This window comes from Megalops cyprinoides, chromosome 2 (assembly GCF_013368585.1).
Source record: "Megalops cyprinoides isolate fMegCyp1 chromosome 2, fMegCyp1.pri, whole genome shotgun sequence".
Classification (NCBI taxonomy): domain Eukaryota; kingdom Metazoa; phylum Chordata; class Actinopteri; order Elopiformes; family Megalopidae; genus Megalops; species Megalops cyprinoides.
In genome coordinates, this window is record NC_050584.1 from 33,109,350 (window position 1) to 33,134,586 (window position 25,237).

Consider the following 25,237-nt stretch of genomic DNA (forward strand, 5'->3'; position numbering starts at 1 on the left):
CAAGTCATTCAGATGGCAATAATTCTGAGTACATTTGTGTCAAGATTTTGGTGGGCATGAGTGTAATTTAGCTGTCATTTTGCACCTTAGCATTCCTTAAGGTTTGCAGGCTTTCGTTGCATGAGGCACACCACGTGGCATGGGAAACCATGGAAAATGAAGGGCTTCAGTCCCCTACTGCAGCTATACCATCCTGCAAGTAACTTGCAAGCATCTCACAGCGTTGCACGTTGTATTTGCAATGGCCGTTTAACAGTAACTCTCTTTCAGCACGTTGCCTTTATGGCCATGTGCTGTGCGAATAATTCATGCTTCAGAGTAGTTAACAGCCTCACCAGGGTCAGAGGTCACCCATCAATTAGCGTGTCCCCCTCACCCCCTTGTAGCTGGAGCGGATGCTGGCGCTTCAGTCGCAGGACTCTGATGGCGACGCTGCATCCTCAGAGCATCGCAGGCTGTTGGACGAAGAGCGAGCCTACAGGCACAAGCTGCAGGCCTTCCAGGAGGGCCAGCAGAGGCAGGCACAGCTGGTCCAGAAGCTGCAGGCCAAGGTATCAAAGATCAGAGCTTCAACACATGCCCACTCACACTGCTGTATCACACCACATGCAGTATTTACAGTCCCAGTAACTCTGACGTGAGGCTATTCTGTCATTTGCATGCATTGTTCACATACAATAATGCCAACGCAGCTGCCTGTGATGTCTGACAGCTTGAGACTCTTCCAGGTGCTCCAGTACAAGAAGAGGTGTGGTGACCTGGAGGAGCAGGTGTTGGAGAAAACTGCAGAGTCAGAGAAGCTCAAACTCTCAGTAAGTGAGGAGAAATGACAACTCAGTGAGCAGCACCTGCCATGTATAATGCAGCCATGCATCTCACCGCTGTAAATGCAAAATCCTATTTCCTGAAAATAGTAAATTTTATTTAAGGCTCTTTGAATGTTCTTATATGCTGCAATCAACACAAGGTTTGAATGTAAATTAAGATTTCAACCCACTTGTCAGTGAAAAATTAGAAGGCCTTCATCTTGACCAAAAAGCTTGTAACTGCTCACAAATATAATCAGTGGGTTTTACCTCAAATTTGTATTCTGCCCTAGAGCTTCAGCACGATGAAAAATTTGAATCTGACCATTGCTTTACGTAACCTGGTACTGTATTAGGGGGCTAGAGTGTTGACAACTTTGATTTACAGAGGGCGTCTCTTCTTGAATTGACAGGTTGTTTAAAGCTTTCATTTAAGGCGGCTTGATTGTTGGTGAGTCACCTTGTGTTTTGGTTGGGTCCAGTTGCAGGTCCACTTGGATTCATCGGCCAGCCGCCTGCGCCTGGCGGAGCAGGAGCATAGCTCAGACCTTCAAAGCAAGCTCTCTCAGCTGGAGGAGGAACAGAAGAGGTGGGAAGCTCGCCAAGTGGCATTCTGGGAAGCCAGTAGTAGTAGTAATCCCATTGAAAGAAGAGTCAAACAGCATATTTGTATTGTGGGAATATTTGCACTAGCATTAAAAAATACCCCCTCCAACCTGCAAAAGCACCTCATTTGGACTCAACAGAGCATAATAAAAAGAAATTTGATGAATAGTTCTCATAGCATTTGATCTTTCTTTTTGATGACATTCAAAGAAGAAGGCGAACAGTTTATGAGAAATGTGTGGCACAGTATCCCCGTGGACCACTTGGCTGCCTGCCTGTTTCCCAGACCCACACTTGAAGGAAGCGGGGAGTGGGCTGGCCCTAGGAGACAGTTTTGGCATCCAATTTGTCAAAGTTAATTAGTGGGCCTTCTTGGCCTTGCCCACCAAAGAGCTTTAACGGTGCCTCACACTGAGCATGGCTGACCTCCGCACCTGAAGCTGTCCTTTAAAGGCTTCTGATTTATGGCTGCAGCTCTCTAATTGAAATGGTGTGGCAGATGTGGGCCTGTGCCAAGCCCGCTCTGCTTCATGGCCCCAAGCCCCCCACTCTGAGCTCTTTTGTGAGGGCTACCATCTCTGCAGCACCGACACCACCTGACTGCGCTTCAACACCAGTGCGCCCCACGCTTCAAAAACATGACATAAGACACCTGCCTGCAGCGTGGGGGAGCTCCTTTGATCCTGGAAACGCACAAGGCCCCCCCCGCCCGATGTGCGAGGGTATACCACCCCTGAGACTCTGTATCCAGTCACTCTGCCAGCTTTTGAGAAGAGTCATCTTTCACCTCACACCCTCAAACCCTGTGTGGAACCTCAGATCTCCATGAGAACACTTACCTATGAGTAAATAATGTTCAGTTCCTGTTCCTCCGCACCAAATCACTTATACAGTTTACAGTAATGAGGGAGAAGTGGGTGAATGATGTAAACATTTCTGTAAAGAACTTGACAAGGAAAGCTGGTTGAAATTAGGACATAGCTGACATTAACTTTATAAAACTGTCACCCATATTGACTCTGTAAATGCTGCTGGCAGGGCTGGATCTGAGGCATTGATTCATAAGGCAGTAAATGTTTTAATGATATAGGGGCTGGGCAATGGAAGGGAGTGAGTTTGTTGGCAGCTGACAGGTGCGGGTGCCAGCCTGTCCCTTGCTACCTTGTAATGAGAACGTGTGTTCCCCAGGTGCGCTGGCCTCAGCCAAGTCAACGCCCTGCTCCGAGAGCAGCTGGAGCAAGCTGGTGTGACCAACCATGCGCTGACGGAGAGCCTGCGCAAGGCCCGGGAGGAGGCTGACCGGAAAGATGCCCGACTGCGCCAGGAGCAGGAGGTGAGAGTCTGGGGGCGGGTTGAGCCAGATCTCCCAGCTCATCAAAAAGCTTTTTGCGAAGAACCACAGTGTAATCATATCAAGCAAGCTGTGGAGCACTCTACTCTTAGACCTGCTTTTAGTGTAGTTTAGTTTAGTTAGGTTAGTTTATTAATTTATTTAACAAGGGACCATGCACAACACATTAGTTGCACCAGATTTAGCAATGTAGCAAATTTGCATCTGTAGTCCCTGTGCAGTCCCAATTCTTTGTTTAAATTTTTGTTGTGATTTTCCCACCAGTTGATCTCTGTGAAAACATTCCAGTCATTAAAAAAAGAAATAAATCATTGGACAGTGCAAACATCTGGCAAGATTCAGACACTGATGCAACATACTGTAAATGAATGCCCCCTGGCTCTCTGCAGTCGTAGGGAAAAGGGAGCACCGTGTTAGCATGATTACCCCTGTGCTCAGGACATGGCTAGCGCTGCAGCGTGGCACCCCTGCTGCTGTTGTGGTGCTATTAGAGGCCCCTGTTGCAGCTGCAGTGCTCTCTACCACTAGGCCCGCTGGATAATAAGCTCCTGTCTCCTGTCACCCTCCACAACCCTTTACCCCAAAACCTCCAACCCTCTCCCTCTCCAGGCGTGTGCCTCCCGGCTGGGCCGCGAGCAAGCCCGCATTCGAGCGCTGTGGCGCCAGGCTGCCTCTCTGCGGAACAGCTTCGCCCAGCTGAGGGCATCCACTGACAGGTGAGCATGGCAGACGGCCAGCTGTCCAAGCCCGTGAATTACAACATCACCCCACTCCTTTACACTCCAGTCCCCTCCTCCCCCAACGCCGGTAATTTATACCCACATCGGATGAAAGGAGATCGGGTCATGGGGTTACTGAGTTCCTCTGGTCTGTGTTTCCCTTTTGAGAAGTAATGGTTTACGGTGCCCCTCGGTCCTCATTGAAGCCATCCATCAGTGGAGAGTTGGATGTTGAAGAGTTGGCTCATGTCATGTTTGAATGCTGTGATCATTGTTGAGTAATTTGCTGTAATGTGGATTACTCAACACGTTGACTCAGATGATAATGTTTGAAGCTCTTTTAAGGAAAGGTTCAAAGAGTTTTTCAGAGGGTCTTGGATGAATGCCTTACTGTTTTGGGGGGTCCTCTGTTTTTCCATTACAAACAAGATTGTTTTCCAGTGATACTATTAAGACATGAGTATGAGATTGCAAAAGAGTTACTTTTTATTGATAATATAAGGATATCAATTTTGAAAGGTGATTAGCTACATTAGCTGTATTTCTGTGTCTACTTTGCCTGTAGGAGTCTCTCTGATATGCGTGTGGAATGTGTTATCGTGAACCGCCGCCTTCACACAGTCTGTATGAGCCTGGAGACGACCCTGCCACAGCAGAATGCCCCCAATGGAATGGAGGTGTCTGCGCTGGAGAAGCAGCTAAGAGACAAGCTGAAGGAAGCCATGCAATTGCAGGGGTGCTGGGATGCAGAGAAAGTAGAACTCAGCTCCAGGTCTCTCTCTCTGTCTGTCTGTCTGTCTCTCTCATTTTCTCTCTCTCTCTGTCTCTGTCTGACTCACCTGTACACAGCACCAGACTTTCAGCCCGGTCTAAAAGGCCTTTGTTGGCTGCCTGTTCTCAGCACAGTTGTAACGAAATGTCGAAGTCTTCTTGCTCGAAGCACCTGATGTTTTCATCATCCCTGGGAAGCTAGGCTGATGGATAGAACAAGAAGAATTTTAACAATACTGGCAGCTTATTGAACTTTATATCTTTCCCATACGTTGTAAACTTTTGTCTTTAATTCTGAAATTATTGCCGCATTCTATATTTACATCCTTCCATGGTAGATATTTTCAAGCAAAGTGCTTTTTTTATTAGAGTCAGAGCTTTCTATTTTGATCTTTAAAAGGCTGAGCTTATGCATTTTGTATGAAATTATTGTGAAGTGTATGCATTAATGACAATGTTTCAAATCAAAGGCATGCTTCTCTGTCTGAGTCCTATAATGTATCCCAATACCAGAACTTCAATCATGGAACATTTTCTTTCATACAAATATGACAACTATGGAAGAAAATAGGCTCAATAGGCTCAATAGGATCAAATCAGCCTGGTATTGCTATTGTTTAATAGGTATATAATGGAATTTCATTTGAATGAGATGATATAGGTTAAATTCAAAGGCTGTTTGATCTTTTTTTCTGAATTGAACCCAGTTAATATTACAGGAAAATCAATCTTCTTGTATGATCAGAAGGTCTACTATTGCCTATGTTCTTTAGCCAAAAAGCTTCAGAAAAAAGGGAGCTTTAGCTGACATGTCTATCCAATGAAATTGTTAGATCTAAGACCAACATTCGATGCTATGAAATACTATGTTACACTCTTAAAAGAAAAAAGCAACATTGACTGCATTGCTAAAACTAGTCTAATATAAAATGGCTGATACAGCAAATAAAATCCGCTCTCTGTAACACAGTAGTTTTAGTAATTCACTGTACAGTCTATTGGATTGAAAGCATCCTGGACCTCCGTTTCTGCTGGAAATTTGAAAATGAAAAATGTTTTACTGTACTTCACTGTGATATTAGAGCATAAACATAATGAATTCGCTTTTTTCAGCATTGTGTTTTTGTAGTGTCCCATGTACGCATGAAACAATCACATTCTGTATTAGCAAAAGTGAAGCAATGGTGTCTCTTTTGTGGTGGGAACCATGATTAGAAGCTCAGGTTCCAGGCTGCTTAATGAGTGTTTAGATTAGTGGTGTCCATTTCAATAGATTCATAGATTGTGATTAGAAACCATTTGTTGAATTGCATATCAGTCTTTTATGTATATTAAGCCTTAATTTTACTTTTAATGGAAGCATAATCAGCGAGATGTCTGTTGACCTGAGATGTGTGTTTGTGCAGGATTCTGGAGCTGACCGACATGGTGAAACAGCTGAGAGGGGAGAACAGTGAGAAGGAGGAGGGACTGGCCACCCTGAGAACCAGTCTGAGCAGGATGGTGAGACGGTGGGGTGGGGGATTGTCAGTCTGGATCTGGGCACTTGATAAACTCCACCGCTTTCCTGTCGGCTTTGTGTCGCGACAGCTGTCTGGTGTTTGTCAGGGGAGGCTCCAAGGTGCCGGAGACTGAGTGTCAGACTAAATAACCTTCTCGCCCCTTTTCAGTCTGACTTCAGGGCTGGTCATTCCACAGAGACTACCCTACTCTCCATTACTGAGGCTCTTCAATCAGCCAGAACTTCCTTCCACTCTTCAGTCTTGATTCTTCAAGACCTCTCTGCAACCACACTCTACTTCTTTCCGCCCTGGCTATACTGGGGATCGCCCAACACCGCTCTCCTTCGGGTTGAATCCTACCTCTTTGGATGCTCTTTTAGGGTATCTTAGAATGGTGGGTTGTCTAGACCCCATATCCTGTCTATGGGTGTCCCTCAAGGCTCTGTACTTGGCCCCCTCCTCTTCTCTCTTTACATGCAATCTCTCAGCTCTGTCATCTCCTCCTCCTAGTTCCCCACGGAGGTTAGGACAGCGGAATCAATGGCCATCTTCCGACACAGACTGAAGACCCACCTCTTCAGACTGCATCTTGGTCCCACTTCAGTCACTGCCCCCTAACACTTGCTACCTTTAGTATTTTATCTTACGTGCAGTATTGTGACGTATTTTGTATTCTGTGTTCTAGGGACTGTTGTATCGTAGTATACAACAGGGTTTGTGGTAGGACTTGAATAGTGTTAAGATCACACTCACTGGTCTGGGAGTGTTGTTAGTCTGGTCTGACACTGTTGCTCGTTTAAATTTGAATGGACACATATGTTATATGGTGGTGGAAATCACTCTGGATAAGAGCATGTACTGTAATGCATGTACTGTAATGTAATGTAATGTCTCTCTGCACACAGGAGACCAGGGAGGCTGAGGACCGGTCTGAGATGGTGGCGCTCCGCAGGGAGATTGACAGCCTTCAGCAGATCCTTCACAGTATCACACAGGTCAGGCCTACACCTTTCACTGTCTCTCTGTCATAGCTGTCATTTCCATGTTCAACCAGGCTAACTGTCTAGGATCTTATTACTGAAAATGCACCAGTCGCAGAGCAGTCCTATACATATTCACCCTCATTATGAATGGTCTGAACCAGTATAGCAGTATTCTCCCAGTCTGTTTCCCTCAGCCCTGTAATTACATTGTGCTTTCATACAAAAAATTTGTACTGAAGTTAAAACCAGTTCTTGAGTTCAATGAAAACTGGTCCTAGAGGAGTTTTTCCTTACACTCGAACACAACACCTTGCTTAAGCAGTAGTGACATGCATGGTGATGTCATTTAGTGTGTTGGTCTCTCTTGCACAGCACTCTGGACAAATCTTTAATGCTCATTGATAACACAGGTTGCCTGTTCACAAAATCGTTCAAAGCTGGTGTTTCACATTGTGGTCAATCTCCATATCATTAGTATGGGCTGCTAAAGGACACGTGATTAGGTTTATGCATTCATATGAAATAAAGACCAATGGATCTGTGCCGCACCCATCTGAATCTTTTTCCACCAACAAACAGAGAAGTTCTCACTTGTGATGTTTGTTTGTAATGCTAATGATTTCATGCATACCATTAAGGGAGAGGACTTCCTGCCCTGTGAGCACAACTCAGAATCTCAATTGAAATCTTTTGAATTAAACTCACCCTCTGCCTTCCCTTCACATCTAGTGGTGCTTTGATGTTCATGTGTGCTGCTGAAAAATAATTGACGTTCTAGCCTATCTTCCTACGTGCACAGATGTTTTGTTAGATAAATTAGTTGTATAATCTGTAGTGTTTCTGTCTCTCCCTCCCTCTGTCAACGTCCCTCACGTGCCGTCTGTCCGTCATGACTCAGCTGGCTCGTGGAGACAGTGACAACAGCGTCTCTGAAGGTGTTGCCGAGGGAGCAGAGTCCTGTCGCCTCTCCCCCTCCCCCTCCCCCACCCGTGCTGTCTCCCCTCGGCGCAGTCCCTCCCCTTCTCGCAGGGACAATACCCTGATGGTGGTGCAGAGCGCCCTATCCCGGCGGCAGCTTCAAGTGCAGGTCAGAGATGGTGCCACCGCTCTGGGTGCCCAACCAAACATGGGCTAAAGGTGCTATATTTTTGCTTTGCCTAGTCTGAAACACACAGAAAGAACAGAGTGTTAAACTGAAGCGCATAGTGACCATTTCACCGTGCTGATTTTACAGTGCTGTCCAATTAGTGTTCCTTCCTTGGCTCAGTGGCAAGAAGGGATTAGACTAATGTACTGCTGAAAGCTTAGATAGAGCTGCTGACATTGTTGGCTGGACTTTAGTATTTGCTGCTGAAACAGATAAAGCAGCCCCATAATCCACAAGCCCGGAGGTAAGGTGAGGTGCAGAATGTGAATGGCCTGGCGAGGACTGTGGATGGATGCTGGGGGAAGGTTTCGGTGAGCTGAGGCCCCGGTTACCCTCACAGGAGCTGCGCATGCGGCTTGAGGCAGGCCAGGAGCAGGCGAGTACACTGCGCAGACAGCTGCAGGTGGGGGATGCCGAGCGGAGGGAGCTGGACCAAAAGGTCCAGGAGCTGAAGCAGGAGAGCCAGCAGGTCCAAAGGGTGCTGGAGGAGAGCCGCAGAGATGGTCAGAGGTACCGCTCCTCACTGGATACTGTTGCCAGGTACAGGATGATACAACCCTCTGCGGCTCCACTGGCGTTTTCTTAGCTCGTCATTCAGTTAACATGTCATTTGAGTAGTCCAAAAAAATGAATGAATGAAGACATGAACTTTAAATCAAACTGTACTTTAAATGTAGCATGTATCCTCTGGAAAGACAACATGTATTAACAATTAAGCCTGCTCCAAGTAAGGCTTGTATGCAGACTGACTGCAAATCCTTGGAATGTATTGTATACGCATGCTTCATCATGGTGGTAAAATGGTACTTGAAGTGGGCACCATTGCACTGGAAACTGAACACAGTGCCCCCTTGTGATGGGATGGGGCGTGCTGTCTGCCACAGTGAGAAGGGAAGCCTGGAGAAGCTGATCCTCAGCCTCAACCAGCAGCTCAGCTCCCAGCAGGCCGAGCTAGAGCAGTTCAAGAGCTCCAGCCTGGACCTCCAGCGCCAGCGAGAGATCGTGGAGCGGCAGCGCGATGACCTGGAGAGGGAGCTGGAGCTCGCTCGTGCAGAGGTTGACAGAGGGTATGGCAGGGGAGGGGGTTGCACAATCTCTCCCATTTCGTTGTTTGTTTGGAGTCGTGATCAGCAACACATGTCATCTTTAGATCCGCGCTCAGCCCAGATGACATTGTATAAAAACGGACCCTGCTAAAGTAAGCAATGGATTACTTTTAGCTTTTATTTGGTTTTCATCTCACTGCAGGAATCTGGTTTGCTCGGCATTAACTGAGGACACGCGTTCCAGAACTCGAGCGGTTCAAAACAATATTTTGAGCTCAGATTTGACCTTTTCCTACGTTTCCTTCCTACTTCTTGAAAAGGGATAAATGAGGATGTGTATGTGTATGTGTGTGCTTGTGCGTGTGCTTGTATTTATGAATTCTATGCTGCTGTCCTGATGACCAGATGGTTTCTCTAAAAGGGAGAGAAGAAGTTGTTGCTGTGATTTGTGTGTGTGCCTTTGTGTGTTTTAGTGCTTTTGTGTGTGTACTTAAGTACATATGTGTGTTTGTGCGTGCATGTGTGTTGCAGACAGAAGAGCCTAGCGCAGCTTGAGGGGCAACATTCGAACCTGCGGAAGGAGCTGATGGCAGTGAAGGAGGCTCTGAATCAAGTTACTCTACAGAAGGAGGTGCTGGAGGATGAGAAAGCCAGCTTAGTGCATGCACTCAGCAAGGTAGGTCTCAGTCCTGTTGGTAGGGATTGGCCTTAGCGGTTTTAGTGTCTAATCTGAAACATGAAAGTTATGCACACAGCTCCCAGCTGAGTCATGATGCTCAACAATGGTATCCACTGGATTTTTGACAGGTACTCTGCAAAAATTCATGGTCACAGTCCTGTGATTAACAGATGTCCAGGTCACATTAGACTGCTTCACTCCACGAATGTTTAGATCTCTTGTGAGCCATCCAAACCCATCCCTAGACTCCACTTGGACTATTTGAGAAATAATTTTTATTCATCGCAGAGGGTCCTAAACGAACAGGTTCAAGACAGTCACATGACCTTACATCACAGGTGAGAATGGAATATGCCCAATCTGTGGGTGTGCTGCCCTCTGTAGGTGGAGTGTCAGAATGCAGAGCAAGAGCTGGCCCTTGCCAAGCTGCACAGCGAGGAGGCGGGCCTCCGAGACTCCCTGGCCAAAATGGGGGCCCTGAGTGAAGGGCTGGCCAAGGATAAGGTGGAGCTCAGCCGCATTCTGCTGCAGGTCAGAATGAGATGCTCCATACCCTGAGTTTACTCTCCAACAGTCAAATTACATTCTGACATTGTTACAACACTGTACCAACATTGTGAGAGTATGATCTATATCTAGATTTCCTATCCTCTTTCATAAACTGCTATTCTCATTCTAAGGCTTACTGTTTTATGGCATCTCTCAGGGTCCTGTTTCATGGTCCCTGCATGATTCTTTGTGTGTGTGTGGTTGTGTGTGTGTACTGTCAGCTGGAGACGGAGAAAGTAGAACTGGGGGAACGCAGGCGGGAGGCAGAGCTGGAGAGGGCGGCGGCCCGGGAGGAGACGGCGCGGCTGGAGCAGAAGCTGCTGGACCTGTGTGCTGAGAAGCGAGCTCTGGAGGCCTCACAGAGCCATCTGCAGGAGGCCCGGCAGAGCCTGGAGAGGGAACTGAGCCTGCTGCAAAGGGAGAAGGCCCAGGCCCTGGAGCAGCACGCACAGGTCAGCCCCCTTCCCGCCACCTGGGAGACACGCCGCCGGAGATCCACGACTTTCAGCACATTTACGGGCCCTGTTGCCACGTTAACAGCCGGTTAGAGAGATCTGATACATCTGCCGCTGCACTCAACACCTCCTGCTCTATCTGGATGTGGGATTTGTTAGATGGCCCTGGTCTGGGCTTTTATGAGGAACTAGGGAAGCAGGTGGAGGCTTGGGGTCCTGATGTGTAAATGTGAGTTGGACATGATGAAATGAACGGAGCAGAACCATGTACTGATCTGATTGTGTTCAGGCTGAGAACAGCTTGAGCGCAGGTCTGCACCAGCTGTTTACTGATGTTGCTCACTGGTGGTCTGTGTGTAAATTTTTGTGCAGCAGTCTCGGCTTTGAGTCCTGTTATACTCTGTGCTTTCGTAAAGGTGTGTGTTTGCTTTTGTAGATGACTGTGTGTGTGTGTGCATCTATAGATGAGTCTGTGTGTGTATATGTGTACGTGACGCCATTTGTTGTGTCTGTGTATGTGTGTATGTGTGTGTCTGTATCCGTATATAACTGTGTGTTGTGTGTGTGCATGTGTATATGACTTTGTTTATTGTATGTGTGTGTGTGTATGTGAGATGTGTGCGAGGATGTGTTTGTGTGTGTGTCTATAAATGACTGTGTCTGTGTGTGTGTGTGTATCCGTGTTTGACTTTTTGTTATGTGTGTATCTGTATGTGACTTTGTTTATTATTTGTGTGTGTGCTGTGTGTGTGTGTGTGTGTGTGTGTGTGCGTGTGTGTGCGCACAGGCGAGCAGACAGAGGCAGGCCCTGTCGGAGCAGCTGGCTGTCAGCCGGAGGGAGGTAGAGAGCCAGGCCACAGCCCTCCAGAGAGGGGCCCGGGAGAGAGAGGAGCTAGCCAAGGACAAGGCCAGCTTGGGCGTCCAGCTGACAGCGGCTGAGCGCAAGGCCAGGGGACTGGCTCAGGAGCTGGCTGCTCTCAGGTGCGTGAACCTGCGTGACAAATTGAGACTCTACTGCAGTAATGCAAAGGAGGCAAGAATGCAAGAGGATGCTAATGTGTATAGTGTTTAACAAGTTACTCAGAGTCATAACTTGGGTGATTTCATGGGAAAAATGTGCTTTAAGGGGTCTTTCATTTCAAAATATGGCATCATGCTATCCATTTATTTTCTGAGTACAGACTTGCTTACAGTATTATTACATTTTCCATTTTAATACCTTACATATTCCACAAAGCTGGATTTTTACTGGACCGATTACAACACTATCCAGCCTTGGACTAAAACCTGTGATGTTCAGATCCAGCACTCTAACCACTCACTGCAGCCTATCCCTAACATTTGCAGTAGTGTGAAACTGTAGGGCAACAGGTTAGCAGGGGTCAAGCTGTCTCTGTGCACTCGTCTCAGGGCAGAGAAGGAATCCTTGGAGACAGCGGTGTTCGAGGGCCAGGAGCTGGCCTCAGTGCTGGAAGGGGAGCGTGCCCAGCTTGAGGGGGAGCGGCAGAGCCTGCTGCAGGCTAACGAAGCCCTGACGTGTGAGTACCGAGCCTCGGCAGTGTGGCCTCTCCAATGGCCGTATTTCTGCCCCAGGTTCTGCCGCAGCTATGCGCCCTGCTCTGACAGACGTGAATGTGAGGGAGAGCAGATGATGATAGCCGAGCAGCGCAGTTAGATAAAGTGTGAATTGCCACTCGGTGCACAGGGACTTCAGATGGTCAAAAATTGAACTGTAATTGGGTTCTGATTACATGAGCCATAGTCCCGATGGAATCTCTAACGATCCATTTGATTAACTCCATATATCCCATGAAGGATGGGATTCATTATTTTAAAGAGATGTGTAGAGGCGTCATCCCTAATATGAACACAGTCGCTAGGTCCAGAGTTCAGTGTTGTAGTATTCTGCATTGCTGAACAGTTCTGTAACAATGGTATAAGACAGTGTTGCTATGCGACTGATGTTTGTGTGTGAATCTGTGTATGTATGTGTGTTTGTGTTCTTAGGTGAGGTGGCGCAGGCACGAGGGGAGGCCGAGCGCCAAGCCACGCGTGCAGATTGTGAGAGGGAGCTTCTGGAGGGCAGGCTGGCGCAGGCAGAGAGGGACGCTCAGCTGTCCCTCAGTAATAGCGAGCGCAGCCACCAGGAGCAGCTGGAAGCTGAGCGCAGGGACAAGGTACTTTGGAGGGAAGACGTGCATGTAAGCGCATGAGTTGAAATCCTTTGAGAAAGAACAGCGACTGCTGCATTGTCACGGCCCCTTGCTACACAGGGTTTTTGTGTCAGCGTGTGACAGAAACGGGCCCCTCCTCCTCCCTGTCTGCAGGAGCAGCTGCGCGCAGATCTGACTGTGCAGAGGGAGCTGGTGGAGCAGCAGCTGCGGCGGGAGTGCGAGGAGCTGCGCGCACGCGGACGGGCCGACCGGGAGCAGCTGCAGGAGGAGCTGGCCAGACTACAGCAGGACTGTGATGACAGCCTCTTGCAGGCCGAGAGCCACAAGCAGCAGGTTCGTGCTCCACCCCGTGGGCCGGGAGAACTCGGAGGGGGCGCAGCCTTAGCCAAAGACGGCTGCTCTCCCTTTTCTCCAGCGCTACGCACTGCACACTGCCCCCTCCCTGTGTCAGCAGGCCCTGTCCCTGAAGGAGGCGGAGAAGGCTGTCCTAGCAGAAAAGCTGGTGGCAGCGCAGCAAGACCTGGCCGCCATGGGCATGGAGGTGGAGCGTGTGAAGAGAGAGGCCCTGAGCCGAGAGGAGCAGCACAAGGTGAGCTGGGAGGCCTGGGGGGCACCCCCTGGAGGGTCTTATTGGTGTTGTGGATTCCCCCCATCAGGAAAGCATGAATGTAATGCCGCGGGGGAGGGGGGACTGTGATGTCACGTCTGTCCATCTCTTCTTAGGACACCGTTGCCAGCACGAGCTCTGAGCTGCAGGAGCTGCGTGCACGGTTCGAGGAGTCCCTGAGCTCGCATGAGTCAGTGGTGCAGAACCTGACTGAGCAGGCAAAGGAGCAAGCCCAGCAGAAGGAGGCTGCACTCCAGGACGTGAGTCCCCGTCGACCTCCCCGCTTTCAGACACTTTGCCATGGATCTTAAAACATCTAGCACAGTCCCTACCAACACTTACAAACATATTGGAGTCTTTTGGGAGCATTGCTGGTTACAAGGTGAATAACACGAAGTCTAACATTCTGTATCTTAATAAGACTGAAAGAGACAATCCACCAGTAGTGAATACATTTCATAATTCGCCTGGTGGCTTCACTTATTTGGGAATAAAAGTCACTCCAGACATAAATGACCTAATTCCAGAGAACTATAATCCAATTTTAACATCTGTATCAAAATCCCTTGAAAGATGGTCAGACATTCCCATTTCTTTAATTGGCTGTGCCAATATTGTTAAGATGAATGTTCTACCAAAATTTTTATACCTATTCCAATCCATTCCTTTACACCCCCATCTAATTTATTCCCTAGGTTGAAAGAATTAATAACTAACTTAACACTAATTTGGAATAATAAACGCCCAAGACCTAGACTTACCTTACTTGACTCCAAGTTCCAGACTTTCTCTGGTATTATTGGGCAGCCCAGATTAGAGCTGCCATGCACTTGTTCTCAGATGATCCTACAACACCTTGATCACAATAGAATATGCCACTAAATCTCCATTACCCCTAAAGCTAAGTCTAAATTCTGATACATTGAAAAACCTGTTAAAAGATACCCATAACCAATTTGTCAGGAATACTATTAGAGTCTGGTACAAAATACAAGCACACTTAAATACAGTGTCAGATATATCAGGTTTTACACCAATTTGGGGAAACCGTAGATTTTCTCCAGGCAGAGGTTACCCTGCCTTTAGATCCTGGGCAGAGAGCGGGATTAGCAAAGCTGTGGATTTGTATAACGACAATGATCTACTTTATAGTTTTGATGATTTGCAAAGAATTTACAATATATCTTCAAAACATTTCTTCAAATACCTACAAATTAGGGGTTACATTTTAACAGCACTTAAACAGTCCCCTCGTAGACCTCTGTCTAGCCTTGAAAAGACCATCTTAGATCATCTTCAAGGTCGTGGCCAGGTTTCCCTTCTGTATAAAATGATTGCAGACAAATCTAAAGAATCCTCAGACAACAATAGATTGGCGTGGTCTAGCGACTTAGATGTAGAAATCTCTGAAGATGACTGGAAGAAAGTTTGCCAAGAAGCACAAAGCCAGACTATCAACACCAGATTTAAACTGATACAATTTAAATGGATTATGCATACATACATAACTCCCTCCCTGTTACATCGCTTTGGTAATAATAATCCTGATCTTTGTGTGGCCTAGAAAAGGGCACATTATTCCACTGCCCAAAAAAGTTGCCCAAAAAATTTAAAAATTCTGGGAAAAGGTCATACAAACTATATCTGATATTATCTCTATTGAGCTGCCTGTCTGCCCTCAGGTATTCATCCTTGGACTACTCCCACCTGAGTTAACACAGTCTGGTGCAAATAAAAAGTCATCTTATGCTCACTTCAGGCTAAACACTGTATTGCAACCGCCTGGAAGAGCACTGAGGCACCTACAGTGGGACATTGGTTTAACAGCCTTTCTAACTGCTTAGCAATGGAAAAACTAACTTATGCCACCAAGGGGAAAATACAGATTTTTTTACAGTTTTTTTTAAATATGGGGACAACTTTGCCATGGATACAGTACTGTTTCCCTGTGATAGTGCTGATGAGGTGCCAGTGATGGAAGACCATCAAAAAAGTGTGCTCTTCCACACTCAAAGCAAACAGAGCTGTCTGCAAATGAGCCTTTCTCGAAGTTTCGAATGCATCATCCCCTAACCTTAATTCTAGCCTTACCTTGTAAACGCCACTGACTGCTCGTTGACTCCCTGGTGCAGTGATACGCTTCAGCCTTGCAAGCACCTCCCAGAGGCTCCTTTCCCGTCCAGTGGTTCTCACAGGCAGGGTTGACCAAGGTCCAGCCCCTATTTTTCTTTTTCTCACAGACAGTGTTAGGAGGAGGAGTAGGAGGAGGGCCGGCAGGAAAAGCAGGAACAATCATAATGGATGCCAGGTACCCGTCAGGCTTGAGGAAGGATGAGGTGTGCACCTCTTTTCAGAATGAGCTCTGCACCCCATAGGAAAGCATCCTGCCATCCTTTGTCCTTGGTGCCAAACTGGGGGCAGGAGTTCTCTTGTTTGTATGGGGTGCGGAGGATGGGCCGTGTTGTCACAAGACAGATGGACGGGGGGCCGAGGGAAAGGGGAGGCAAGTAATGCAAGCTGACGGGCTGTTTGGGTTGGCACGTCCAGCCTGCCCCGGCTGCACGGTGGGGCCAGCTGGAGTTGAGTTTGTACCAATTAGTACCAGTGCAAGGGAGAGCAATTTAGCATGATGCTGTGTTGACATTGGCAGCAGCCGCGCCGCTCAGTGCCGTCAGGATGCCACTAGCAGCACGGACTACAAGGGCAGGTGAGGCAGTAGGGGGGAGTCCAATTTCCTCCTGGAGACACAGGGCCAGTGGTCCCTCTCTCCCCAAACACCCCTCCCCCTCCCCTGGAGGCATAAGGGTCATGTTGATGTTTCTGAACCAGCATGCTGGAGTAAACAGCATCCCAGTGTTATGTTTGCTGAGCTTCAGCTACATTGTGAGCGAGTTTCCAAGAATGTCCACAGACATTGCACTGGGGGGGGGGGGGGGGGGGGGGGTGTGCATAGCACTTGGCTGCCAGAAATGTTATGGGCTGGTGGCGATGAATGTTTGCATCTCTTTGGTTTTATCTACAAAAGACTCAATTTAACAGGAAAATGGAGTCTGTCAAGCACCCAAGAAGGGGAGTACAGTGGTTTGAGTGTACTGGTGTCAAGTCCGTGCCTCCACTCACAGCTGTGCTGTCAGGTTTGCCGAACACCAGGGTTTTTGCCCCCTCCTTGCTTGATTATAATTGTTTTTTAAATTCCAGCTCATGCCATTTGTTGGACAGTGGTAGTGAAGGAGACTGGTAGCCGAAGATGGAGATGGTATGAAGGAGAGGTGACCACACTCAGTTATATGTAATGAAAGTTTGAGCTAACCCATTTCAAAAATAAGCCGGCAGCACGCTGTTTATTTTCTCCTGCGCAGCAGCGAGGAGCCGGCCCCACTGGGAGTGGTTGTTGTCCTGGTCCCAGTCCCCAGGTCCGGGTTGAGCAGTCCAATGTGATGCTCACTCTCTCCCTTCCCCCTCGTTCTGCTTTTGAGAAGAAAATAAAGAAATTAAAGTGTTATGGACTAGAACAGTGCTGGATTGTTTTTCTCGCATTAGAATTTATGAGAAGAAAACATCTTGTGTGGCCCCACACCTCTATCATGGCCCCGACAGCCTTTGGTGATGTTTATCTCCATTGCTAGCGAGACGTCTTGCTCTGTGAGATGTAGGGAGGAAACAGCGCCTGGCTCCCTTCTCAAAACGCTTACTGTTGTGTCCAGCTTTCTCTCCCTTTATATTGGTTGTTCCTGTGCTTTCTCGCCAAGCCCTGGCTTCGCCGGCTCAGCCCTGTGACATTAAAGGATTTGCCATTTCCTAAGTGTACCAGAATGTAGGTCATGTGTACCCTCAGGAATGAGGAGCTTTACACTCTGAACCACGGCATTGGAGGAGTCAGGTCCGAATGCTGCCTGCACCTTGCGCTCGAGATCACTGGATAACGTGGAGGTCGAGCTGCTGCGATTCCTGACTTTGGTGTGAGACCTGAGCCGGCAGGCGCATTGATTGGAAGTGACTTGTTCTTGGATGTGCTTGTCAATGTGTTTGAAGCTCCAGTGAGTCCATTGTTGAGGCTCACTTTCTTGCCCTGTCAGGTAGTGAAATTGCGGACGGAGCTGCAGGTGGCGGAGGAGGGGCGGGACGCCAGCCGGAGGGAGCTCATCGAGGCACACCGGGAGCTCAGGGAGTGTGTGCAGGAACGGGACCTCCAGCGCAAGGAGGTGCTGGACCTGCAGAGGGCTCTGGGCGATGAGACCCGAGACAAGGAAGCCATCCTGCGCTCTAACCAGGAGCTAAGGGGCTCAGTAAAAAAAGGGGAGAGTGACCGAAACAGGTAAAGAGGCTGCCAAACAAACAACGCTATCTAAATGCAGGTCGCATTTTTCAGCAGTTTCATGACTTCTTGTATTTGGGGTGTGTGCTGAGGTCTTGATGGTGAGCAGTGTCCTTTCTTTGCCTCTGCAGTCTGAGACGAGCCCTGGAGGAGAAGAATCAGCGGCTGGCGGTTCTGGAGGAGTGCAAGTCCTCCCTCCAGCGGGAGGCAGTAGAGCTGAGGAGCAACCTGCGTGAGCTGGAGCGTTCGCGGCTTCAGGCACGCAGAGAGCTGCAGGAGCTTCGCCGACAGGTCTCACAAAACTACACAATGTGCAGTCTGTGCCTTTGTGACAAAGGTCTCCTTGTAGAAAGTCTCACAGCTCTGCATGCCATAGCTATCCCTCCTGTTCTCCCGCCTACTTTTAATTGTAGCTTTCCTCCTCATTTGCCTCTCTGTTACCCACACAGGTGAAAACTCTGGAAGGGGAGACGGCGCAGCGCAGTCAGGAGCTACAGGACCTGCAGGTGCGGGTGTGTCAGGAAGAGCAGCGAGAAGAGGAGTCCCGCCGTGAGGCCTTAAGCCTGAAGCAGAGGATCCTGGAGGGCGAAGTGGGCCGAGAGGCTGCTCTGAAGGAGGTGAGACCCTTGTGTGCCGCCTCCTGCCCCACTGACTGCTCCTTGACATGCTACAGTAAACATCAGCTCCATTCGCACCTACCTGGAGAATAACTACTCTTACAGTGTAAGGAGGAAGCTCCTCTCATTGCGGTGTTACTGCTCCCTTCCAAAGATACTATATATTTCTGCCCCTCCCACTGTGTGAATGAACACAGAGAAGAGTAATCCTTTGTATTATTTTCTGGGACACAGAGAGGGAGAAGGAGTTTTGATGAAAATTTAGCACTGATGGTGAAGATTGTGAAACTGAGCCCTCAGGGTTAGTTTGCTGATCTAAGGGTGTAGACAGCCTGGTGTGCTCTGGAGGAATGCAGGAAGTAGCCAGGGCCTTTTCTCTACCTCTCCCTGTCTGTTTCTCTATTTCTTTCACCACCCCCCCCCCATTTGTTCAGCAGTTTTGCTTCTCCCCTGTACCTCTCACCCTCCCTCATTGTTGTGCCTTCAGGCAGCTGGGCTGCAGCGCCGCGTGTCTGAGCTGGAAGGGGCGGGGCTGCAGCTGGAGGCGGAGCTGCAGAAGCAGGAGGCGGGGCTCCAGGAGAGCAAGCGGAAGCACAGGGAGGATGTGGAACGACTGGAGAGGGCGCTGCAGGAGGCTGGCACCCAGCAGAGGGAGCTCACCCTGCGGGTCACCCTGGCCGAGGGCCGAGCACAGGGCCTGGAGGAGCAGCTCGGCCTGGCGGACGCAACACGTGGGGACCTCGAGCAGCGGCTGGCCAGCCTGTCCTCTGTGCTGCGCCGCACCCTGGGCATCGGCCGCAGTGGACGCTCGCCGACCCCCCATGCAAGAAGCCCCTCCCCTCGCAGGGGTCTGTCACCATACTGCACCTTCTCCCTACAGTGTTGCAACACACCTGAATTTTTTAAATGCTACGCTCTTTGGCTTGCAAACATTTTTTGAAAAATTTTCAGTCTCTTGTAGCGTGTCTTGTTACAGTATGTCTCTTTATACAGGTGGCGAGAGTGCAGACGCCCGTAGCTGCACCCCAGCCGTCGGCGTCAGTAGGTCCCCAGTGCGCTCACTGTCTCCCTCGCGTGGGGAGGACTGGGAGATTGAGCTGGACACAGTGCAGGCTGCACTTCGAGACTTCCTGCAGGAGCTGAGGGACACACAGAGAGACAGAGTAAGATTGTGGCACTGCCTCGCTTGTGAGTGGCTTTGAAAATGCAGGAGAACACCAAAGAATATGCTTCAGATAAATGTCACCATTAAAGTCACTTCTGAATGTGGTGCCTATTGACACAATCCATTTTCAAAATTTTGTCTTGAGGACACTGTGACTCCGGATTCGGTCCTTCTTTTGTGGGATTTATTAAAGATGTCCTTGTTTTTTGTGCAGGATGAGGCTCAAGTGCAGGTGCTGAATCTGTCCCGCCAGCTGGATGAACTGCAGAACGCCCGAGACAAGCTGAGCAGCCAACTGCAGGAGCTACAGAAGACCCTGAGTGAACTGGGGGAAGGTGAGTGCGCCCTGCTCTGCTACTGATGGTGGGGGAACAGCAGTGGCTCTGTCCCAGGGTGAAATGTGGTGTGTCATCGCTGTTGTAGGGAAGCGGGAGGTGGAGGAGCAGCTTGGAGGGGTGCAGGCCTCTCTGTCCCAGCAGGAGGAGGTGCTTCGGCAGGGGGACAGGGAAAGGAAGAGTCTTGCAGAGGAGGTCGCCACGCTAAGGTGTGGCCTGCAGACTGCTGAGGGAGACACCAGGACTCTGCAGGTCAGCTTGGGATCGAGCTGTGCTCTCCTGACGCTAGTGGTGCTCGGGGTTTCCCCTGTAATTGTGACATGCATCCTCTTAATAGATGGGGAAAAGGAGTCATTAAAATCTTTATCAAATGTCGGAGCACGTTCAGAGAATGAATGTCTCTGATGCATATCGAAGTAAGGTAAATCTGCCCCATTGGTCAGCAGCAGCAGGCACAAGTTAAAAATGATGATGAAAAGCTTAAATTTAACAGGGTGGAGCGCTGACTGTTGACACTGATGATGACTGTGATGACAACACCGGTGACAGTGGCTGTGGCTCTTCTGTTTGCAGGAGAAACTGGCGCGAGCAGAGGCCTCGGAAGGCCGGCTGGAGGCGGAGCGCCGGAGGCTGAAGGAGGCCCTGGATGCGGCAGAGGCACGGGCCACCAGGCTGGAGCTGTCCCAGCGCACCCTGGAGGGCGAGCTGCAGCGCGCCCAGATGGGGATAGCGGAGGGAAAGGCGGAGGTGGGCTCGCTCCAGGAGCGGCTGGCGGGCCTGCGGAAGGAGCTGGGCGAGAGCGAGGACCGCACGGCCGCCCTGAGGGTCAGCAGTGAAAAGCTGAGCGCAGCTCTGGCCCGCGCTGAAGACGGGGAGGGTCAGCTGAGGGAGCATGTCCAGAGCCTGTCCGCGTCCCTGAACGACAGCAGCGCCAACACCGCGGCTCTCCAGGAGCGCACCACGCAGCTGCAGAAAGCTCTGACTGCCAGCGAGCAGGACCGCAGGATGCTCCAGGTCAGTGTGGCTGTAACCATCAGAGGTCTCAGCTAGGAATACACAGCTTGGCAACGCAGCTGAAAGACATGCAGCATATTCATTCATTTTGAAATAAGAATGTCATGCAGTTATAAATCACTCACTTTAGGTTTAACAGATATACCACACACAGAACAAATGTATTGAAGAAATGCATTTCTGTGGTCAGTAAAGTGTGGTGTTTAAGACATACACATAAATTACAAAGAAATATTCATAGGGCATAGGTTCTTTAAAAGGGCTTGTATTTTTTTATTCTTACATCTCTTCTCCGTGCTATTAATTGAAATTTCCAAGTAAAATAAATAATATTGGTTATATTACAGCTGTTTGATTTATATTGCAGCTACATAACTTTCAGTTAGAAATTTTTTTTTTATTTACCTTTGCTGCCACGGTTTCCCTGAAGGACCTCAATGACTGCAATAAAATGCTCGGGCGAGCTCATTAATTCTCCAGGAGCTCCTCAGGAGAGCTTTTAAGGCTTAGTTTGGGGCTTCGTTTTTTAAAGATGCTGTGCAAACAAAAACAGTGCACATTCAGTATAAATCTCTTTTAACTTGCGTTGTGTGTGTGTGTGTGTGTGTGTGTGAGAGAGAGAGAGAGAGAGAGAGAGAGAGAGAGAGACAGAGAGACAGAAAGAAAAGAAAGAGAGAGAGATTACCGGAAAATGAAAGGGAATAGATGAGAAGAGCACCCTGTATAGTTGGGTCCAGGCCCTGATCAGCCCCTCTGGCCCGGTCTTATTTCCTCAGGAGCGCCTGGACGCAGTGCGGAAGGGGCTGTCCGAGTGCAAGAAGCAGAACCACTTGCTAACGGAGCGGGCTCAGAGCCTGCAGAGGGCACAAGAGGATGCAGAGCTGAGGGGCTGTGAACTGGAGAGCCAGGCCAGGGTGCTTCAGGAGGTGAGACAAGGGAGAGGAGGAGAAGGGGAAGAGTGTAAGGGCAACGGAGAAATGGGGAAAGGGCATGAGAGCACTTGAGTAGGGCTAGATGAGGTTCATATGAAGGTTTGAACAGCGGATGTGTGTCACATGTTTATGGTTTATAGAAGGGTGAAAAGAGGGCCTGGCAGGAGACAGACCAGGCATCGAGAGAGACTCAACAGGCAAGGCCAGGAATTTGGACTGTAATGGAGGGCGGGAGATGAGAGGAACTGGGCAGTTCACAGGGATAAGGACGCAGGAGGGTAGTGGGGGATGGAGCCTGTGGAAGCCTAGAAGTTCTGAAGGCCCCTTGTGATTGTTCCTGAGGCATTGAGACAGAGGCAAGCCGGCGAGCTGGAGGCATTGGAGAGCTCCCGGAAGCTGCAGGAGGAGAAGGACGCCCTGCAGCAGAGGGTGGGCAGCCTGCAGGGCTCGCTTGAGAGGCTGGAGAGTGAGAGGGATGAGCTGGAGCGGGCCCTGGCCAGGCTAGGCAAGGACAAGGCATCACTGAGGAGGACTCTGGATAAGGTGTGCACCTCTTCTCCACTGCACAGACTGCAGGCCAACCTGCCCATATCTTCTCTTCCCCTGATCGTGATGAGGTTGTCTCTTTACAAACTCACACTGCAGCCAGGCCTCACAGAGATTTGTTTCACACATACTGCAAACCCCAAGTGCCTATTATCATCCCTGCATCTCCCTCTTTTTCACTATGTCTTGTGTTCTTTGGTTCAGCCTCCTGGAGCCTGTGCTGTTCCATAACCGCTGACACACATCACCTGCTTTTTATCCGTCCCCAGCTGAGGAAACTGAATTATTTGGACCTGTCTGGGGATGTCCATCGCCCCTGGAAGCATTCCGTTCTTTTGTCTTTGGATTCCTTCCAGAATGTTGGTGTCAGGTTCTGCTGTGCATAATGTTCCGGGTGGGGTCCTCACTGGCCCGTTACCCTCAGATGCCCCTCTTTGACTCCCCCTTAGTTTCCCACCCCTCAGAATCTCCTTGAATAATGGAAACATGAAAATGCCCCATGAAAACACAGGCCCATGTGCGCCTCTGCTACACGCATTACCGCAGAGCATGTGACTGTCTCCGCAGTGATGGTAAAGCCATGTGTTGCTGCTGTTCCGCTGTCAGGTGGAGCTGGAGAAGCTGAGGCAAGAGGAGCAGGCGGTGAGCGCAAGCCACGAGAGGGAGCAGCTGGAGCAGACGGTGCGCTGCTTGGAGCAGGAGTCAGCCGGGCTGCAGGCGGAGGTGGAGCAGCTGCAGGTGAGAGGCGAGGCCCCCGTCCTTCCGAGTCACGCTCACTCTCCAAATTCTCGTGAACTCCCCGACCCTCGCGGCCCACATTTCAGGTCGCATTACAGCGCATGCGGATGACTTTGTTTCGTATTCACAGTGCATGTTCACACTGAGCTGTGAGTTTCTGTTTAGGTCATGTACAGCAGTATGGAATCAAACATAAAGATGCATGCTCTATTTTCTATTCATTTTGTACACCTGGAACCCAAAGAATGAGTAGGTTTAGAAAAACTTTCGAAAGGAAAATCATAGCTTCTGTTTTGTGAGTCACTCATGTAAGAATGAAATAATCAGATTTTGTTAATAAGTTGTGAAGCATTCACATTATACCACATTAGTCCCAACGCTGCAGTTGGCCTTTTGATCATGTATCAAAGCACCGCAGTGGAGTTGCAACTGTAGCTAAACATGTTGAGAACAAGAATGAGTGGTGGAGGCAGTGGTTTATAGAGCTAAGAAAAGCTATGACTTTTTTGCCAAACCCATGCAACAGTGGATTGCATCTTTGCACTCAGGCTGAGATCTCCCAGCTGGAGCGGTCCCATTCGCAGCGTCTCCTGGAGGTAACTTCACGCCACCGCCAGGAGATGGACCTGGAGATGGAGCGTCTGCGGGGCACCCAGCAGCAGGCGGAGCAGGCCCTGGAATCGCGCGAGAGAGCCCACCGCCAGAGGGTCAAATGCCTGGAAGATCAGGTGATGCCCGACATTCAGCCTACGGGAGGACGGGGGTGTGGAGCCCCTCACTGGTGCCACCTCCCACTCACTTCACTGCCAATCTCTAACCCCACACAGGTGTGCACTCTGAAGGAGCAGCTGGAGCAGGAGATGAGGAGGAGGCAGGCCTATGTCAACCAGATGCTGCGGCCGGGGGTGTAGCTTGGGGCACCGAGTGTGATGAACCCCAGCCGCTGCCCTCGGCATCAACCCCCTGCCTTCGTGTGTCACAAGCTGCAGCCCTGTTGCTCTCCAATTTTAATGTGGAATCAATCAGATCCGCATCCCCAGAACCATGATTCAGCAGCTTAAACAGTTTCAACAGGAAGAAAACAAAGCAAAAAAAAAAAAAAAACAGCACGCCAGGCCGGCACTCTCAGGGAACACTCTGACGCAACACGAGCACAACTGGATTTCACTAATCTCTGCAAACACATTAAAAAAACAACAAACAATGGAAGTGCTGTTTTCCAATGCACTGCTTCGGCAGATTGTCTTGAGGATTTGCAAGAAACAGTTGAAGTAGCTATTTATCAGACTGCTGGTTATGTCATGGTTTTTAAAAAGAATATAATGTGAAGATGTATTTCTCTGTGTTTCTCTCAATTTGGTCGCACACCTCTCTCTCCCACAACTATATGTATTGGGTGCTTACAGTATATATAGAGAATTAATGGTGGAATGGTGGACTAACACAACTTGTTCTTAACTTTGACACTTTAAAGTGCTAAAGCTTTAACAGATTAAGCTAGTTCTGCATTTGACACTGAGACAATTGTTTTATTAATTTCAGTGATATTAAAACTGGGTGTTCTGTGAACTGTTATGATTACCACAAAAGACTTGACCAAAAATGTCTTGAAGTTGTTACATAACTAATACTAACACTGAAAGTAGTTTACATGCATTAAGAAAAATTTACTGTCTGAAACTGTTACTATTAGATTATCAATGATTTGTGCCAGATTGTTATTGACTTAACAAGTTTCTTAATCAAAAGATAAAATCCAGTCCAAGTCCAAGCATCATCCAATTATTTGAGCTTTAATCCTGACCAGTTTTTCACAAATTAATTCACTGTGAAATAATTTCCGTAAAGCACAATAAAATCATATTTGCACAAATGCTCATTGACTGGCTGTTATGTTTATCATTTAAAAGATTATTTTCTGAGCCTCAATGTATTTGAAAATGCATGTAGTTGCCCTGAACTGTTTTTATTTGTGAAAACAGCTTGTAAACAATTGAAAGAGGTTATGGTGACTTCTTCCAGAATTTGAAGTGGATTGCTAATGAACCTCTTTGTCAAATGAAGGTCTTTGTGGGCGAAGGCTGTGGCATTCCCTTTTTGTTGCCAACAGACTCTTTGGGTCAGTGCACTCTTTGAGAAAATATTACACAAATCTAAATACAGTCCAACAACTCAAGTAC

At 48.8% G+C, this 25,237-nt stretch overlaps 1 protein-coding gene across 1 annotated transcript in view; it reads left to right on the forward strand.

Annotated features, from left to right (window-relative positions):
- crocc2 (ciliary rootlet coiled-coil, rootletin family member 2) overlaps window positions 1-24,161 on the forward strand; it is a 34,392-nt gene extending 10,231 nt beyond the window's left edge. Inside the window, exons 4-36 of the mRNA XM_036521203.1 lie at window positions 387-551; window positions 729-812; window positions 1,289-1,395; window positions 2,601-2,745; window positions 3,373-3,479; window positions 4,048-4,254; window positions 5,660-5,756; window positions 6,661-6,750; window positions 7,637-7,825; window positions 8,226-8,425; window positions 8,770-8,952; window positions 9,463-9,607; window positions 9,995-10,141; window positions 10,381-10,611; window positions 11,402-11,595; window positions 12,025-12,152; window positions 12,622-12,791; window positions 12,942-13,121; window positions 13,243-13,377; window positions 13,512-13,655; window positions 17,472-17,710; window positions 17,842-18,001; window positions 18,160-18,327; window positions 18,815-19,127; window positions 19,381-19,490; window positions 19,707-19,827; window positions 19,916-20,079; window positions 20,401-20,841; window positions 21,618-21,767; window positions 22,116-22,316; window positions 22,926-23,057; window positions 23,606-23,785; window positions 23,885-24,161. Coding sequence (XP_036377096.1) covers window positions 387-551; window positions 729-812; window positions 1,289-1,395; window positions 2,601-2,745; window positions 3,373-3,479; window positions 4,048-4,254; window positions 5,660-5,756; window positions 6,661-6,750; window positions 7,637-7,825; window positions 8,226-8,425; window positions 8,770-8,952; window positions 9,463-9,607; window positions 9,995-10,141; window positions 10,381-10,611; window positions 11,402-11,595; window positions 12,025-12,152; window positions 12,622-12,791; window positions 12,942-13,121; window positions 13,243-13,377; window positions 13,512-13,655; window positions 17,472-17,710; window positions 17,842-18,001; window positions 18,160-18,327; window positions 18,815-19,127; window positions 19,381-19,490; window positions 19,707-19,827; window positions 19,916-20,079; window positions 20,401-20,841; window positions 21,618-21,767; window positions 22,116-22,316; window positions 22,926-23,057; window positions 23,606-23,785; window positions 23,885-23,968 — 5,511 coding nt within the window. The 3' untranslated portion in view covers window positions 23,969-24,161. The remainder of the gene's footprint in view (window positions 1-386; window positions 552-728; window positions 813-1,288; window positions 1,396-2,600; window positions 2,746-3,372; window positions 3,480-4,047; window positions 4,255-5,659; window positions 5,757-6,660; window positions 6,751-7,636; window positions 7,826-8,225; window positions 8,426-8,769; window positions 8,953-9,462; window positions 9,608-9,994; window positions 10,142-10,380; window positions 10,612-11,401; window positions 11,596-12,024; window positions 12,153-12,621; window positions 12,792-12,941; window positions 13,122-13,242; window positions 13,378-13,511; window positions 13,656-17,471; window positions 17,711-17,841; window positions 18,002-18,159; window positions 18,328-18,814; window positions 19,128-19,380; window positions 19,491-19,706; window positions 19,828-19,915; window positions 20,080-20,400; window positions 20,842-21,617; window positions 21,768-22,115; window positions 22,317-22,925; window positions 23,058-23,605; window positions 23,786-23,884) is intronic.
- Window positions 24,162-25,237: the final 1,076 nt, after the last annotated feature.